This window comes from Pholcus phalangioides, unplaced genomic scaffold (assembly GCF_987345545.1).
Source record: "Pholcus phalangioides strain wild (caught in Gottingen) unplaced genomic scaffold, Ppha-v1.0 ptg000005l_1, whole genome shotgun sequence".
Lineage (NCBI taxonomy): Eukaryota > Metazoa > Arthropoda > Arachnida > Araneae > Pholcidae > Pholcus > Pholcus phalangioides.
Genome location: NW_028301598.1, coordinates 15,008,351 through 15,025,376, shown reverse-complemented (window position 1 = coordinate 15,025,376; position 17,026 = coordinate 15,008,351). Strand labels below are relative to the sequence as shown.

The 17,026-nt window shown below is 38.2% G+C and overlaps 2 protein-coding genes and 1 long non-coding RNA gene across 8 annotated transcripts in view; 1 reads left to right on the top strand and 2 right to left on the bottom strand.

The window, feature by feature from the left end:
• LOC149086349 (uncharacterized) overlaps nucleotides 1–17,026 on the top strand; it is a 98,625-nt gene that overhangs the window by 63,659 nt on the left and 17,940 nt on the right. The gene's annotated exons all lie outside the window — the stretch shown is intronic.
• LOC149086351 (uncharacterized) lies at nucleotides 5,836–6,402 on the bottom strand. Its single transcript, XM_089232368.1, has one exon. The coding sequence runs from the start codon at nucleotides 6,400–6,402 to the stop codon at nucleotides 5,836–5,838; it is 567 nt and encodes a 188-aa protein (XP_089088494.1).
• Nucleotides 12,221–13,387, bottom strand: LOC149086350 (uncharacterized). The gene has a single exon (XM_089232367.1). The coding sequence runs from the start codon at nucleotides 13,385–13,387 to the stop codon at nucleotides 12,221–12,223; it is 1,167 nt and encodes a 388-aa protein (XP_089088493.1).

Sequence of the window (17,026 nt, the reverse complement as noted above, 5' to 3'; positions counted from 1 at the left end):
TCTCCCGGGTACCCCAAACCTGAGTGTTGGGAGCACTGGTGATATATGTGCATATTATATATATACACGTGCCTCTCGGCATGAACCCCACAAGGGCAAGGCTGACAGGGGCCGAAACGATTCTTATCACTTTTTGATTTTTCACACATAGGGGCTATTGGAAAACTGGTTTGGGAGCTCACCATCTATTCCAGCCTAGGGTCCCTGCTGTAGGATGTGGGAGGCTCTCAGCACATGCACATAACTTGGTCCCGACATATATATGAAAGAGTTAGATGAAAACTTGACCCAAAATCGTAACCAACTTCTTTAACACAAAACATAACAGATTTTCGCCACTCAAAAAACGTCACAGATTCCCGTTACATAAAATCGTCACCAATTTCAGTTGCATAGAAACAGGCCCTTTTTGAGTTTGTGATTTTATATTATAGAGTAGATTTCTTCTTGCTCCGTGTGTCCAAGTTAAATGTATGTTGTCCGGCTTTCATAAAGCATGGTTGTTGAACACAATCTGGATCTAAATAAAGGTTTTAATGTTTTTTAATCTGTTCCAGGATTCTCATTTTGCAAATAGTGAACAACTAATTAACTATAACAATAAGTTATAAAGTTATTTGTTTTGAGGGCTGATGATAAGAATGAATGACATTCAGTCGAAGTTGTAATAATCATCCCTGATGTATTTTGCTACATACGTGGTGATTACACTCTAAAAGAAACTGAAAAGCCATTTCTGATGTTGAGCTGAACTTGGGTATTTCAGCATTAGGCTTGGTGACCAAGATAAAGTTTGGACTCCACACACAGTGTGTAAAACTTGTATAGAACATCCACCACAATGGACTAATGGGAAGAGAAGGGGTCTAAAGGGATCAATACCCATTGCTCACTCAACCAAAATGAAAGAGGAATATGATACTATTGCTTTGGTCATGAAGAAGATGAAGTCTCATGAAGTTTCACGAACATCAATGAGTAATTTTTGTGGACTTGAAAATTGTTAACGTTCTCCATGATCAGCGAGGGAGCTACACAAAATATCCTTGCTTCTTGTGCCTATGGGATAGCAGAACCATACAATATCACTGGATAGAAAAAAAGTGGCCACTCCACACATTTGTTGGAGAAAGAAATGTTGTTCATGGACCCTTAGCCAGATGAGATAAAATCACCTTGCCTCCACTGTATAAAAAGCTAGGATTAATGAAACAGTTCATGAAAGCTATTTATCAGGACAGCCCTTGCTTTGCATACATAGGACAAAAAATGCATGGAATACGTACAGAAAAACTAAAGCTGGAATTTTTATGATCCTCAAATCAGACAGCTCATATATCATCCTCATTTTGTAGAATCCATGAATGAAACACCGTGGATCTCATTTGTCCATGTTGTCAAGAAATTTCTTCATAACCACGAGGCTGAAAACTATGTTGAACTAGTTAACATTATGCGCAATAACTTTAGAGACCTTGCTTCTAGTATGAGCCAGGGTTGTTTGGTTTTAACCAAGTGGTTTCTTTTTTCAAAAATTTAAAAAAAAAGTGGCCTGAATACCATTTTTTTCCTTGAAAAATATCATATTGGTTTATTATTAGCCAAAATTTTTCAATTTTACCACATTTTATATTCTTGGGGTACTATTTTAATGGTATATCTTTAAATGGCATAAGATGGTATAAGTGGTTTTTTTCAAAAAGTCTCAAAAGTGGCCTGAATATATATATATATTTCCTATAAAGTATCTTAGTTATTTAAAGTTACATACAGAAGCAAAAATTTCTCATTCTTACCACATTTTCTAACCTCTGGCTACATTTTGATGGTCTATCTTAAGCAAATTCATGAATAAGGATTGCATCACACATCTAAATGTAGTGGTGCATCATCTCATAGGGTTTCTTTTTCCCTTCACAAAGAAGCAGCAACAGTAGTAACACCATCATGCTATGGACAGGTGGTCCTATAATCTAATAAAGACAGCAGCTGTGCTTAAAGGACAAAGACTAGTGTACTAGTAGTTACATTACCTTCACAGACATTTTCATTTTCTTTCTCATAAGAAATGTACCACATCTCATACTGTATATCACCCAGTCTTAATACTCAAGTTTTTTTTTATACTTTCACTGTTAAGCCCAGTTAATCAAGGTTCTACTGTATAGTAGTTTAGGCACCCAGTTTAGGGACCGATGCAGGGCACCGGTGTGTAGGCGCCTGTATGTAGGACCGGTTGTAGAGCTCCATTATTAAATATAATAACAATCAGAAGGTTTTAAATAATACATGTTTAATTTGGTACGGACACATAAAAATGAAAGACATCACATAACAATGGTTGCTTGCAGACTGCGAAGAAAAACATTCGATTTTTTATCGCAACTTGCGTTGCTAGGTAACAAATATTCGCATCAGAAAATTGCGAAGTGCAACGTCATTATTTTTCCGCAATCTGTAAAAGTTCAAGTAGAGGTCGCTACACACTCCCCCCCTAGTGTTAACGAAATGTCGTGGTCGAGTATCTGTCGGGGAAGTGGACATGACGACCGGAACGAGTCACAGTTGCTGGTACTGTACTTGGACGGACGGGTGACGTCGAAGGCACTTGGGTATGCTGGAGACTTAAGAAAGCTGGGATCAACCGATCGATGGAGATTCTCCTGGATGTCCCGTTGAAGTCGATGTCGAAGAATTTATCTCGTCGATCTTTGACCAGAAATGGGCCTTGATACGTTGGTTGCAAGGCAGAGTGTGGTGCATCGTTACGCAGGAAGACATGAGATGCGGATTGTAGACATGTAGGAACATATGTTGGTGTAGATCCGTGAGTTGTTGTAGGTATGGGTTTCATTGAACGCATTAGTTTTTGAAGTTGATGGACGAAATCGGATTGGTTGATGTCTGGTATTGCGGAGAAGTACTCGCCAGGCAGTTGCAATGGTGATCCGTAGAGGATTTCGGCGGAGGAGCATCCTAAATCTTCTTTCACTGCGGATCTCAGGCCTAGTAGTGCTAATGGAAGAGCGTCAACCCAAGCTGCATGGGATTGGATTCGGCCTCTTAGGGCAGCTTTCAGAGATCGGTGTTGTCTCTCGATGAGTCCATTCGCCTGAGGATGATATGCGTTCGTCTTGTGATGCTGGAATCCGAGGTATCTGCTTAAGGTTTGGAAAAGATGACTCTCAAACTGTCTTTCTTGGTCTGTGATAATCTTCTGTGGTATGCCAAATCTGGCAAACCAGGTCGCAATTAGGGCTTTGGCGACTGTTTCGGCAGTTTGGTCTGGCATAGGTGCGGCTTCGATCCATCTGGAATATCTGTCTATTATCGTTAGGAGGTACCGTGAGCCTTGGCATAATGGCAATGGGCCAACCATGTCGAGATTGATGTGTTGAAATCTATTGTTTGGTACTTTGAATTCGGCCAGAGCGGAACGAGTGTGTCGGTGAACTTTAGAACGTTGGCATGCAATGCATGCTCTGGTCCACGCCTGACAATCTTTTTTGATGTTGCGCCAGATGAAGCGTTGAGAAACCAACTTGGTAGTAGCTTTGATACCTGAATGAGAAAGCATATGGAGTGATTCAAAAGCTTGTCTTCTGTGTGATTCTGGAATATAAGGACGGATGTGTCCCGTAGAAATGTCACAAAACAAGTGCTTCGTTATATTACTGTCCGGCAAACGCAGTTTGACGATTTTCAATGATGAGCTTTGTTGGAGTTCACGTAATTCATTGTCACATTGAGAATCGGCAATCGCATCGTAGTCGATTGGTGATGGAGAAGCAATAGTTGCGATGCGTGACAAAGTGTCAGCAACTACATTGTTTGGTCCGGGAATATACCTGATATCAGTAGTAAATTCTGCGATATAATTTAATTGCCGTAGTTGTCGAGGCGAAGCTTTGTTCGGGTCTTGTTTGAAGGCATACATCAATGGACGATGGTCACTATAAATGGTAAAATGACGTCCTTCTAGCTGGCATTTGAAATGTTTAACTGCGCTATAAATAGCTAGAAGTTCTCTGTCATACGCACTGTATTTTACTTGAGACTGGGAGAGTGTGCGAGAGAAAAAACTGAGGGGTTGGATCACACCGTCATGCTCTTGCTGTAACACTGCACCGATGGCATTGTCCGATGCATCTGCTACGAGAGAAATGTGCGCGTTTGGCTTTGGATGAACGAGCAAAGTGGCGTTGCATAGCGCTTCCTTGACATCGGCGAAGGCTTGTGAAGCTTGTTGAGTCCAATTGAGTGGTTTCCGGCTGTTTTTCGCATGACCTGCTAACATAGCGGTGAGTGGTCGCTGCAGGTCCGCACACTTAGGTATGAACCGGTGGTAAAAATTCAACATGCCCAGAAATCGGCGCAAGGAAGTGGCGGAAGTGGGTTGCATAAAGTTCTTGATGACATCTACTTTGGCGGATAACGGTTTGAGTCGATTCTTGCTAATTTCATATCCCAAGAATTTGATGGTCGGGACGCCAAATATGCATTTTGGCACATTTATGCACAGTCCGTATTCGTCAAGTCGATTGAATACTTCATGTAAGTGTTGGAGATGAGTTTGCTCGTCTGGAGAAGCTACCAGGATATCGTCTAAATAACAGAATACGAATTCCAATCGTTGAAGGATCGTATTCATGAATCTCTGGAAGGTCTGCACTGCATTGCGTAATCCAAAGGTCATATACGGAAATTCGAAGAGTCCAAACGGTGTAGTAATTGCTGTTTTTGGAATATCCGGCTCGTGCACTGGAATTTGTTGATACGCTCTAATCAGGTCGATTGAGGAATATATTGTCGTTCCGTGGAGAATGTGTGAGCAATCTGTGAGGAAAGGAATCGGGTAACAATCAGGAACTGTAATTTTGTTTAGTGCTCTATAGTCTCCACACGGTCTCCAGTCGCCAGATTTCTTTGGCACTAGATGGAGTGGACTAGACCAACTGCTCTTCGAAGGCTGACAAAGTCCTTGTTGCATCATGAACTCGAACTCTTTTCGCGCAACTTTCAACTTTTCCGCGGAAAGCCGTCGAGGTCGGGCAAAAACTGGTGGACCTGTAGTCTCAATGAAGTGCTTGATATTGTGCTCTTTAATTTTCTTATTTTGGATGCGTGGATGGAGAATATCAGGAAACTCTTTGACTATATCCCAATATGGCGATGATAATAGATCGATACCGTTCAAGCAAAAAGATGGAGCTGCGATATTTCTTGCAATGGAATTTCTTGCAAGTGGCAGATAGCAAGGTCGTTCCATCGATGAGGCGATGATGTTTGCTATCGACTATCAGATTGAAATGCGATAGAAAATCTACACCAATAATTGGTCGGGTTACGTCGGCTATGATGAACGGCCAAGCAAATGTCCTTCGGAGGTTCAAATTCAATGTTAGAAGTTTGGTACCGTAAGTTGAGATAGAGGAACCATTGGCGGCTGTAAGAATCAACTTCTCGGGTTTCTTGTGGGTATTGACGACAGTTCGCGGGACGACTGACACATCAGCGCCCGTGTCGATCAAAAAAGTCCAGTTGGTGGAAGGATCGGCCAGTATGACTCTGTCGACGAATTGGCAGTCGTGGCCTTGGCCGGTGGACGACTGCCTTATTAGTTTCCCGGTGAGGTTTTGAAGGAGCAGGGCTGTTGACATTTCTTAGCCTGAGCTCCGAAACTGGTGTGATAGAAGCAGAAGCCATTTTCAGCTTGTTTGTATTGGGCTCAGCTGTGGGATCGCGAGCGAGAATACCGTTCTCGATGACGGAATCGAGGTCTAGGCTGTCGCTGTGAAGTGTGAATAGCGGCCTTCAGCTCACTCAACTCTTTGGTCAGAGCTGTGACTTGTTTTCCAGTGATTGGCTGATTGCGTTCTCAGGTCGACCGGATGCTGAACAGATATTTGGAATGGCCAACTCAGCGATTTTATCTGCCATCGAAGCGAGTTGTGGAAGCCCTTCGCTCGAAGCAGCTAGTATAGCTTGGATGTTAGCGGGGAGTCGCGCTAACCACAACGATTTCAGCAAGTCATCACTAAAGTTACGTCCGGCAAGCTCACGCATTCGGGCAAGCAGATGCGATGGTTTTTGATCTCCTAGTTCTAAACCTTGCAGTAGCGTACGGATTTTCGATGATTCGCTCTCTGCGTAAACCTGAATCAATCGTGTCTTCTGCGCGTCGTATTTATTCTGCTGGGGAGGTTCTAGAACTAAATCTTGGACTGTCGATAAAATATCGGCATCGATACTAGTGATAGTATGGTTGAACTTCGTAGCATCGGCAGTTATCGCTGCGATCGAGAATTGTGCTTCTAGTTGGATAAACCACAAGTTTGGATTGTTTCTCCAAAATGGAGGTGGCTTTATAGCGACGCGATCAACATTCGGCGGATTGTTCATTTGGAACGGAGTAAACGATTACTCGCTTACCTTGAGAAGCTTGCTGTTCGAAATCATGGTGCTGTTCGAAATCACGTCCGGCGTCGCCAGTTTAGGCACCCAGTTTAGGGACCGATGCAGGGCACCGGTGTGTAGGCGCCTGTATGTAGGACCGGTTGTAGAGCTCCATTATTAAATATAATAACAATCAGAAGGTTTTAAATAATACATGTTTAATTTGGTACGGACACATAAAAATGAAAGACATCACATAACAATGGTTGCTTGCAGACTGCGAAGAAAAACATTCGATTTTTTATCGCAACTTGCGTTGCTAGGTAACAAATATTCGCATCAGAAAATTGCGAAGTGCAACGTCATTATTTTTCCGCAATCTGTAAAAGTTCAAGTAGAGGTCGCTACAGTAGCAACAAATTTATGAAAAATAATCAGCTATATACAGGGTGATTATAATTTAAGTTTGATTCCAAAATTATACAATAAATACTGGTCACAATGACTTGAAAATTTGTATGGATACTCCCGAAGCAATGGAAATTTCTTTCGCAACAGGAAAAAAAGTGCAAGTAGATGATGCTGTACTTGGCTAGCAGCAGGGTTGGTAAAAAAACCGGTTTTTTTGAAAAAAACCAAAAAACCGGGTTTTTTTGGTTTAAACCGGTTTTTTTGTTTTAAATAGTATTAACATTAAAAACAATAAAATATCTGAAAAATCATTCAAACTTCCAATAATTAACTAAAATAAAATGTTTATTAATGTAATTAACACTATTCCCATGCTAATTAATCAATAAATATTTATTACATTTTAACAAAAACCAACTTTTGCAATTTAATTATTTTTTGCTTAACTCAATGGATTACTGTGTGTTTGAAAATTCTTCTAATGTTATTATTAATCATATAATATATAAAGGTTTTTCTCCAGTTATTTTCAGTATACTTAATTAGGAAGCTATTTTGCAAAAAGTAATAAAAATTAGGTGAATATAATGTATTTAATGAAGCATAAATAATGCAGATTAATTAGCAATGGTTTACGATATACGGGGTGATTATAACTAAGGTTCTGATTTCAAAACACTGTAAAAAAAGAATGATTGTCAGAATGACTTGAAAATTGACATGAATATTCCTGAAAAAATTCAATTTTATTTGATAAAGGGGAAAAAATACTTAAAAATGTAAAATTAATGATATCATGCAACATGTGGGAAATTTGCCCGCAGAATGGAAACGATAGACAGTCATGGCAGAATGATACCTTAATTATAACATTTCACAATTTCATAATTCATGGAAACATAACAAAAAACAAAGTAATTGAACAAATAACTACAACTTACTTAAGAAATGTTAAATATGTTGTCCACCGCGTGTTCTGGCTATGAGGTTGAAAGCACAAAAATTCTTGTTCAACAACAGAATCAAAGTATGCTCCATGGTCATAATGTGGATGTGCTTGCAATTCAGCTTTATTAAACCACTTAATCTGACCACTGTTTATAACATTTTGAGGTATCCCCACAGCCAGAAGTTGCAAGGGTTAAGGTGCATCCTGTCAAAATGGGTCTTCAGCAGCTGGTATTGCAATGTGCATCTTGATAGAAGTTCTATCCACACACTGATGCTGTGGAAGTGCCGAAATGATGTGGTTGCACAAAATAGATTATACTGCTGGCCAAGTACAGCATCGTCTACTTGCACATTTTACACTTTTTGCTTTTGCGAAAGAAACTTCCATTGCTTCAGGAGTATCCATGCAAATTTTCAAGTCATTCTGATCAGTACTTATTGTATAGTTTTGGAATCAAAACTTTAATTATAATCACCCTGTATATAGCTGATTATTTTTCGGAAATCTGTTACTACTATACAGTAGAACCTTGATTAATTGGGCTTAACAGTGTCTGTGTGAAAGTATAAAAAAAAACAACTATTGAGAGAGAATATTAAGACTGGGAGATATACAGTAGGAGATGTGCTACTTCTTATGGGAAAGAAAATGAAAATGTATGTGAGGTAATGTTAGAACTAGTACACTAGTCTGTCCTTTAAGGACAGCTGGTGTCTTTATTGGATTATAGGACCACCTGCCCCTAGCATGATGGTGCCACTACTGTAGCTGCTTCTTTGTGAAGGGAAAAAAAACCCTGTGAGATAATACACCATTTTATTTACATGTGTGATGCAATCCTTATTCATGAATTTGCTACAGATAGAGCATCAGAATGTAGCCAAAGGTTAGAAAATGTTGTAAGAATGAGAAATTTAGGCTTTTATATATAACTTTAAATGACTAAGATACTTCATATGAAAAATATATATATATTCTGGCCACTTTTATGAGACTTTTTGAAAAAAACCACTTATAAAATCTTATGTCATTTAAAGATATACCATCAGAATGTACCCCAAGGATATAAAATGTGGTAAAAATGAAACATTTTGGCTAATAATGAACCAATATGATATTTTCAAGGGAAAAAATTTATATTTAGGCAACTTTTATTTGATTTTTTGAAAAAAACCGAAGTGGTTTTTTTAAAAAAACCATTTGGTTAAAACCAAGGTTTAAACCATGGTTTAAACCAACGTGGTTTAAACCAAACAACCCTGGCTAGCAGTATAATCTATTTTGTGCAACCACATCATTTCAGCACTTCCACAGCATCAGTGTATGGATAGAACAACTTCTATCAAAATGCACATTGTAATACCAACAAAACAGCTGCTGAAGACAGATTTCGACAGGATGCACCTTAACCCTTGCAACTTCTGGCTGTGGGGGCGTACCTCAAAATGTCATAAACAGTGGTCAGATTGCAAACTTTGGTGAATTGCAATCTCCTGCACATCCCCTATATATTAGAAGTTCCTCAGGAATATTAACATGGGGCGCGTTTGGTTTAATAAAGGTGAATTGCAAGCACATCCACACCATGACATAGTCTGAACAAGAATTTTCATGCTTTCAACCTCATAGCCAGAACACGGTGGACAACATATTTAACATTTCTTAAGTTGTAGTTATTTGTTGAATTACTTCACTTTTTGTGATGTTTCCATGAATTATGAAATCGTGTAATGCTATAATTAAGTTTTTTTTTTTTGCCATGACTGGCTATCCTTTCCATCCTGTGAGCAAATTTCCCACGTGTTGGATTGTCATTAATTTTACATCAAGTTTTTTTTTCCCCCTTTACCAAATAAAATTCCATTTCTTCAGGAATATTCATGTCAATTTTTAAGTCATTCTGACAATCATTCTTTTTTTACAGTGTTTTGAAATCAGAACCTTAGTTATAATCACCCTGTATATTGTAAATCATCGTTAAATAATCTGCATTATCTATGCTTCATAAATTCCTTATATTCACCTAATTTTTATTAGTTTTTGCAAAATAGCTTCCTAATTAAGTATACTGAAAGTAACTGGAGAAAAACCTTTATATATTATATGATTAATAATAACATTAGAAGAATTTTCAAACACACAGTAATCCATTGAGTTAAGCAAAAATAATTAAATTGCAAAAATCGGTTTTTGTTAAAATGTAAGAAATATTTATTGTGATTAATTAATATGGGAATAGTGTTAATTACATTAATAAACATTAATTTTAATTAATTATTAAGAAGTTTGAATGATTTTTCAGAAATTTTATTGTTTTAATGTTAATACTATTTAAAACAAAAACCGGTTTAAACCAAAAAAACTGATTTAAACCATAAAACCCAGTTTTTGAATTTTTAAAAAAAAACGTTTTTTTTTACCAACCCCGTTCTTGAGGCATGGTGGTTGAAGGGAAGGATTGCTAGGTGGGCTTTAATATTGCAGGAATTTCCCTTGGTTTTTGAGTTCAGACGAGGTAGTAGTATGCACACGCGTAATGCCCTAGAGTCATTGGAGGAAATAGATTTAAATGAACTTTATGGAAAGTTTTTTTTTATTGATAATTCAGGCCTTATGTATCGAAAAACTAGAAATAGTGCAAAGACAAGAGTTTTCTGATATATTCTCTTATTTTTTTGGTCAGAAACATTTGTATAAGCCATACTTTGATAAGTATGTTGTAGAAAATGACAAGTTATATTTTAATGTTGGTGAGGAAAAAAGACTCGTCATTCCTACAAGTTGCAGATCGGAGTTTCTACATGAGTTACATGACCACCCTACCGCTGGCCATATGGGTGGTAATAAGACCTACTTACGTTGTAAGAGTCGAGGGTTTTGGCCTGGTATGTGGGAAATTTGTTAAGTCGTATGTTCTTGCTTGTCGACAATGTCAAACGTGTAAATACAATAATATACGAAAGCATGGTGTCATGCGCAGAGTTTCCCAGAGAGTTTGGTCACTACCATGAACTCAAACCCACACCTGTATTTTTAAACTCAACAAATTTTAATTCTGTGAGAAGGGTGATTCAATAATGCGTGACTGAAAAACGCTGGGGGATTACATAAGACAACCTCCCACTGGAGGGTTGTTACATACACTCTTACACATTTTTCTCCTTAGACAGGGAGAGAGACATAATAATAATAAGAAGAAATACACAAGAAAAGAAAAGCGAAAGTTGACATCAACTCCATCTTGTGTTGGGAGCAAGAGATAAAAAGTTAGGCGTTTCCATCCCACCCGGCGTTGTAATGCTAATTACAACCAATATCAATTTAATACAATACAAAAGAAATTAAAAAATGCTTGAAATCAAAACTTGTAAACAATACATATTGTAAAAGTAATTATGAAGAATCATGAGCATATAACTATAATGGTAATAATATATTTGCAAGATAAATGCATCTTACTTGTATAGGCATATCCTATCTTAGGCATCAAAATGAACTGAAACAAATCTAAATACATCACTGCTGTAATCAAACACGCGTTGCAATTAATTCGAAATGCAACAAACAGATGTACAGTCAATTCAAATTAATATCCATTCTGAAAAGCTTAAAAAAAACATCATTATCATATGCAATGAAATTATGCAGCTAAAATGCACAAATGAAAATACTAAAATATATCCGATTAAATATGATAAACAAAAACACTAGATAAAAAATTACATGAAGACCAAGTCACTTCATTTCTCTTGAAGCGGGAGCAAACAAATTTTTGCTATGGATCGTTTGATTAGTCCATTTTTAGTTCGTACAGTCACAATGCGAACCTTGTGATCTGGAATTTAGTACGAAATTAGTACCATTGTCACTGAATATTGATGAGCATTTCCCACGTCTAGCGAAAAACCTCTTTAGACATGCAATAAATGCGTCTGCTGTCAAATCTGATACGAATTCTATGTGGATTGCTTTACTCACAAAACACACGAATAAAGCAACATATATTTTATGCAATTGGCCCCTTCTCTGACCCTTGAATTTTACGTAGAATGGGCCACAAAAATCTACTCCACAAACGTTGAATGGAAAGGTTCTGTTTACTCTTTCCTTAAGCAAGTTGCCCATTATTTGCTCGAAAGTGGTCGGTTGTGCACGGAAGCATGTTACACACTCATGAACTATTTTTCTTGCAAGGTTTCTTGCACCAACAACCCAAAAAGTTTGGCGAACGAGATGCAGTAAGTTTTGAGAACCTACATGCAGATGTTTACGGTGATAGTATTCGAAAATCAGTCTCGTTAGGCGGTGTTTGGCTGGTAGAATTATCTGGTGTTTTTGATTGTACGAAATGTCTGCTTCATTTATGCGGCCACCAACGTGAAGCAATCCTTTCTGATCGATGAAAGGATTAAGATTTTTCAATTTGCTTTTAGTGGAGATGAGCCCCTTGCTTCAAGTTCCTCAATTCCTCACCGAATTCTCTTTGAACTGCTGAATTATTTTTATTCTTGCCACGTCAAGTTCTTGGGCAGTGAGTGGACCTGATTTTTTGTGTGTCTTAGATCTCGCATTAGAACAAAATCTAAGCACATAAGCAACTATTTTAATGATGGCTGTGTATCTGCTGGCTTTCATTATTATGGGTGTTATAACATCATCAACACTTGCTACCAATGAATGTTCAACGGATTTCTTGAATTCACTAGCAAATGTCTCCTCCTCTGCTGCCAACGTAGGCGGATCCAAATCAAAACTAAGTTCTGATCTCAAATAATCAGGATCGCTCCACCATAATTCATTGTGAATTAATTTGTCAGGAGACAAGCCACGTGACACCAGATCTGCTGGATTGTCTTCGGATCTAACGTGGCACCACTTATACATACTAGTTATTTCCTGAATAACTGCCACTCTATTGGCTACAAAAGTTTTCAACAAATGAGGTGAGGTGTTTATCCATGTCAGAACAATTTTTGAATCTGACCACAAAATAATTTTCTTAAGGTCTAACCTTAGAGATTCTACGACTTTACTGATCAACTTGGACAGCAACACTGCTGCACAAAATTCTAAACGAGGTATAGTAGTCACCTTGAGTGGAGCCACTTTTGACTTACTACATAAAAGCTTAACATTGTACACATTTTCAGAAAGACACAGCACATAAACTGCTGCGCCATAAGCCTCAGAAGAAGCATCGGCGAATCCATGTATTTCAATTGATCGACCTTCACCAGATAAGCAATAACGATCAATGTATACATCATTAACAACATGCAGGGCAGTAATAAACTTGCACCATTCGGTTGCTTCCTTTTTTGGAAGCGTATCATTCCAGTCCAATTTCAACAGCCACAAACGCTGCATGAATATTTTGGCTTTAACTATGATAGGCCCTAGCAAACCCAAAGGGTCAAACAGTCTCGCTATATCCGAGAGAACGGTGCGTTTGGTGTAATTAGAAGATAGGTTTGAGCTTACCTTGAACGTGAAATAGTCCTTTTGGGGATTCCAAGCCAAGCCCAATGTTTTCACAATGACATTGTCCTTGGCATCAAAATATCCATTCTCGCCATGGTTGACTGCGTTTAGCAGTGTCGAATTGGAACACCACTTGTGAAGTGTCATTCCACAAGTTTGGAGCATCTGTATCAATTGACACTGAAGCTCTAGAGCGTCATGTAGCTCATGTGCACCAGACAAGATGTCATCCACATAAAAGTCTGAGAGTGCAATCTTGGATGCATAAGGAAACCGAGATTGTTCGTCTAGCGCAAGCTGTTTCAGCACACGTGTAGCTAAATACGGAGCACAAGCTGTACTGTAGGTGACAGTCAATAATCTAAACACCTTAACAGGATCGTTCAGATTTTCTTTCTACACGATTCTCTGCAAATCACAATGGCCGGATTCAACCAGAATTTGCCGATACATTTATACAATGTCGGCGGTGAAAGCATATCTATGTTGACGAAATCTCATCATAATTGAGAATAAATCCTGTTGAATAGTTCCACCATTCATGAGCAAATGGTTAAGAGACACCCCTGAAGAAGAGACGGCGGATGCATCAAAGACAACGTGAAGTTTTGTACTCGCACTATCAGGTCGGTGAACGCCATGATGTGGCATATAGTAGGTGTTGTGATCAACTGCAACAGAGGTGAGTTCTTCCATGTGTCCCAAATCCTCATACTCCTTCATGAAGGACACGTAAAGCTTTTTCATATCTTCATCCTTGTCTAGTCGTTTGCACGTTGCGTTCAATCTTCTACTAGCCATGGCCAAAGAATCTCCCAATTGTGTTTGATCTGATTTAAGAGGTAGTTGCACTACATATCTACCTGCCTCATTTCTGGAATGAGTTTCACAAAAATGCTTTTCACAAAGAAATGCCTCAGTACTTTCAATAAGCTTGTTTTCATTTATGGATTCCAAGTCCCAGAATTTTCTTAAGGTGTTATCTAAATGTTCTAATTCATTCGATAAGTGACAATATCGTACATTACTTTCGGTTTGGTTTTGCATGCACCGCAAACTATCCAACCAAAAACAGTTTCTTGCAACGATATTTTAGATGTGGTAATCGGATGTTCGCATAAAATCTCAAAAAATATTTCGGCACCCAATAAAATGTCGATTCTATTCGGAACATTAAAGTCGGGATCTGCTAGCCGTATATTCTCTGGAGGGGAAACTTCAGATTTGTTGATACATCTGGAAGGACTGAAACCCATCACTTTCGGAACTATTAGCAACTCCAATGAGCGCCTAAACTTGTCATCTGAAGATGAAATTACCACATGCAGTTTCTGGTTTATGTTTACTGGTAAGCCCCTCAACCCAGACACCGAGACGAAAGTTTTATTTCTTTTCAGCTCAAGTCTCTTTGCGCATTCAGTAGTGACAAAGCTTGACTGCGATGCACTATCCAACAGCACTCTACATGGTTGTAAACAACCTCGTGAATCCCTCACGTATACCACTGCAGTAGCCAGAAGAAGGTAGTTATTTGTCACTTGTCGACGAGTGCTGTTTATGAGGGACGATGTGTGACTGACTCCCCCCATCTCATTGAATTGTTTATCAGCAAGCGGGAGTACGTTTGATGCTTGCGGTAATGACTTTCCTTCTTTTTTTGTTTTGTCTTCTAACGAGTCATTTCTTTTAACTCTGTGAAGGAGGGTGTGATGTTTGTAACCACATATATTGCAGCCCTTGGACATGCATTCAATTACTGTATGGGAGCTGTTGAGGCAATTGAAACAGAGGTGTTTCTTTTTCACTATATTTTGCCTCTCATTAATGCTTAGCCTATGAAACTCAGAACAATTATAGATGGAATGTTCTAATTTGCATACAGGACATGATTTCCCGTAGTTAGAGGATTTTACAGCAAAGGTCCTCGATTTATTTATAGGTGAATTGTGAGGCTCACGGACGGGAATGGTTCGCGTGATACCTTCCAAAAATTGACATCTGCTTTCCAAAAATGAAATCAAACTGTCCCATCTAGGAATTTCTGTAGATTCTAGGGTCATTTCAAATTTTTTTCATGTTTCTCTGTCCAATTTTCTGAGAATTAAATTAGATAATATTACTTCACTCAGAGCATCTGTTTTAAGATTTGCAATGTTTAATGTTCTCAGGTGCTTTAGAACGTTGTCTAGCAAGGCTCTCAAATCTTTAGATAACTCTTTGGTGATTTTAGGGATTGAAATTAATGCATTGATATGTGTATCAACAATTAAACGTTTGTTTTCAAACCGTTTCTCTAGTGCAGAGAATAACGAATCAAAGGTGTCTTCAATGCTTTGAACTTGTCTAGCTTCACCTTTCAAGGCAGCTTGTAAATAATACAGTTTTTGTACATCAGAAAGGTTATTATTTTCGGTGATCAGAGAATTGAATTGATTTTTGAACAGAGTCCACTCTTCATATTTACCACTAAATTGTGGCAGGGGAATTTCTGGCAGTTTTACGTTTTGCTTAGAAGTATTAGTTTCGATTTTACTGGGAACGAAACTCAACAAATTCAAATGGATTTCAGTGCCCTCTAATTTTTCTTCAATTTCACAGAGCTCTACATTTAGAACTTCGAATTCATCATCTTTTAACACTTCATAATATTTCAATTTCAACTCTTCAAAATTGTTTTTTGTCATGTTTAATGTTTCTTTTCTGCATTTAATTACTGCCTCACTAGCACTTTCATTATCTGACAAGAATTTATCAAGTCTGGTGATTTGGGCCTTGACGTTGCCCTTACGTCGACTCAACACAGTTAAATTTGCCATCGTGCGAATCGAAATATGAATTTGGTGAAATTCTACTTTGAGAGCCAAAATCACCAAGTCATATTTTTGATTCCAAAACTATACAATAAGTACTGGTCAGAATGACTTGAAAATTTGTATGGATACTCCCGAAGCAATGGAAATTTCTTTCGCAACAGGAAAAAAAGTGCAAGTAGATGATGCTGTACTTGGCTAGCAGTATAATCTATTTTGTGCAACCACATCATTTCAGCACTTCCACAGCATCAGTGTATGGATAGAACAACTTCTATCAAAATGCACATTGTAATACCAACAAAACAGCTGCTGAAGACAGATTTTGACAATAACAGGATGCGACTTAACCCTTGCAACTTTTGGATGTGAAGGAGGGGGGGGGGGGGTACCTCAAAATGTTATAAACAGTGGTCAGATTGCAAACTTTGGTGAATTACAATGTCCAGTACATCCCCTATATGTTAGAAGCTCCTCAGGAATATTAACATGGGGCACGTTTGGTTTAATAAAGATGAATTACAAGTGCATCCACATCATGACATATTCTGATCTGTTGTTGAACAAGAATATTTGTGCTTTCACCTCATAGCCAGAACATGGTGGACAACATATTTAAAATTGCTTGAGTAATTTGTAGTTATTTGTTCAATTACTTCATTCTTTTGTGATGTTTCCATGAATTATGAAATCGTGCAATACTATAATTAAGTTACTTTTTTGCCATGACTGGCTATCGTTTCCATTCTGTGAGCAAATTTCCCACGTGTTGGATTGTCATTAACTGTCTTCTCGGTAGGAGCGCCTTTAAACGCTCAAATTTTCCATGTCAATTCTGGGTGAGAGCGCCTTTAGACGCTCGTGAAAGCTAGTTCCTTTCCCCAAAACCCTTTGTGTCGTGATTGACAAGCTGTAACTCAACTTCTCATTCAGGTGTCCCTTTGTGGCTACTTCACAAGAGCAGAAAATTATACTC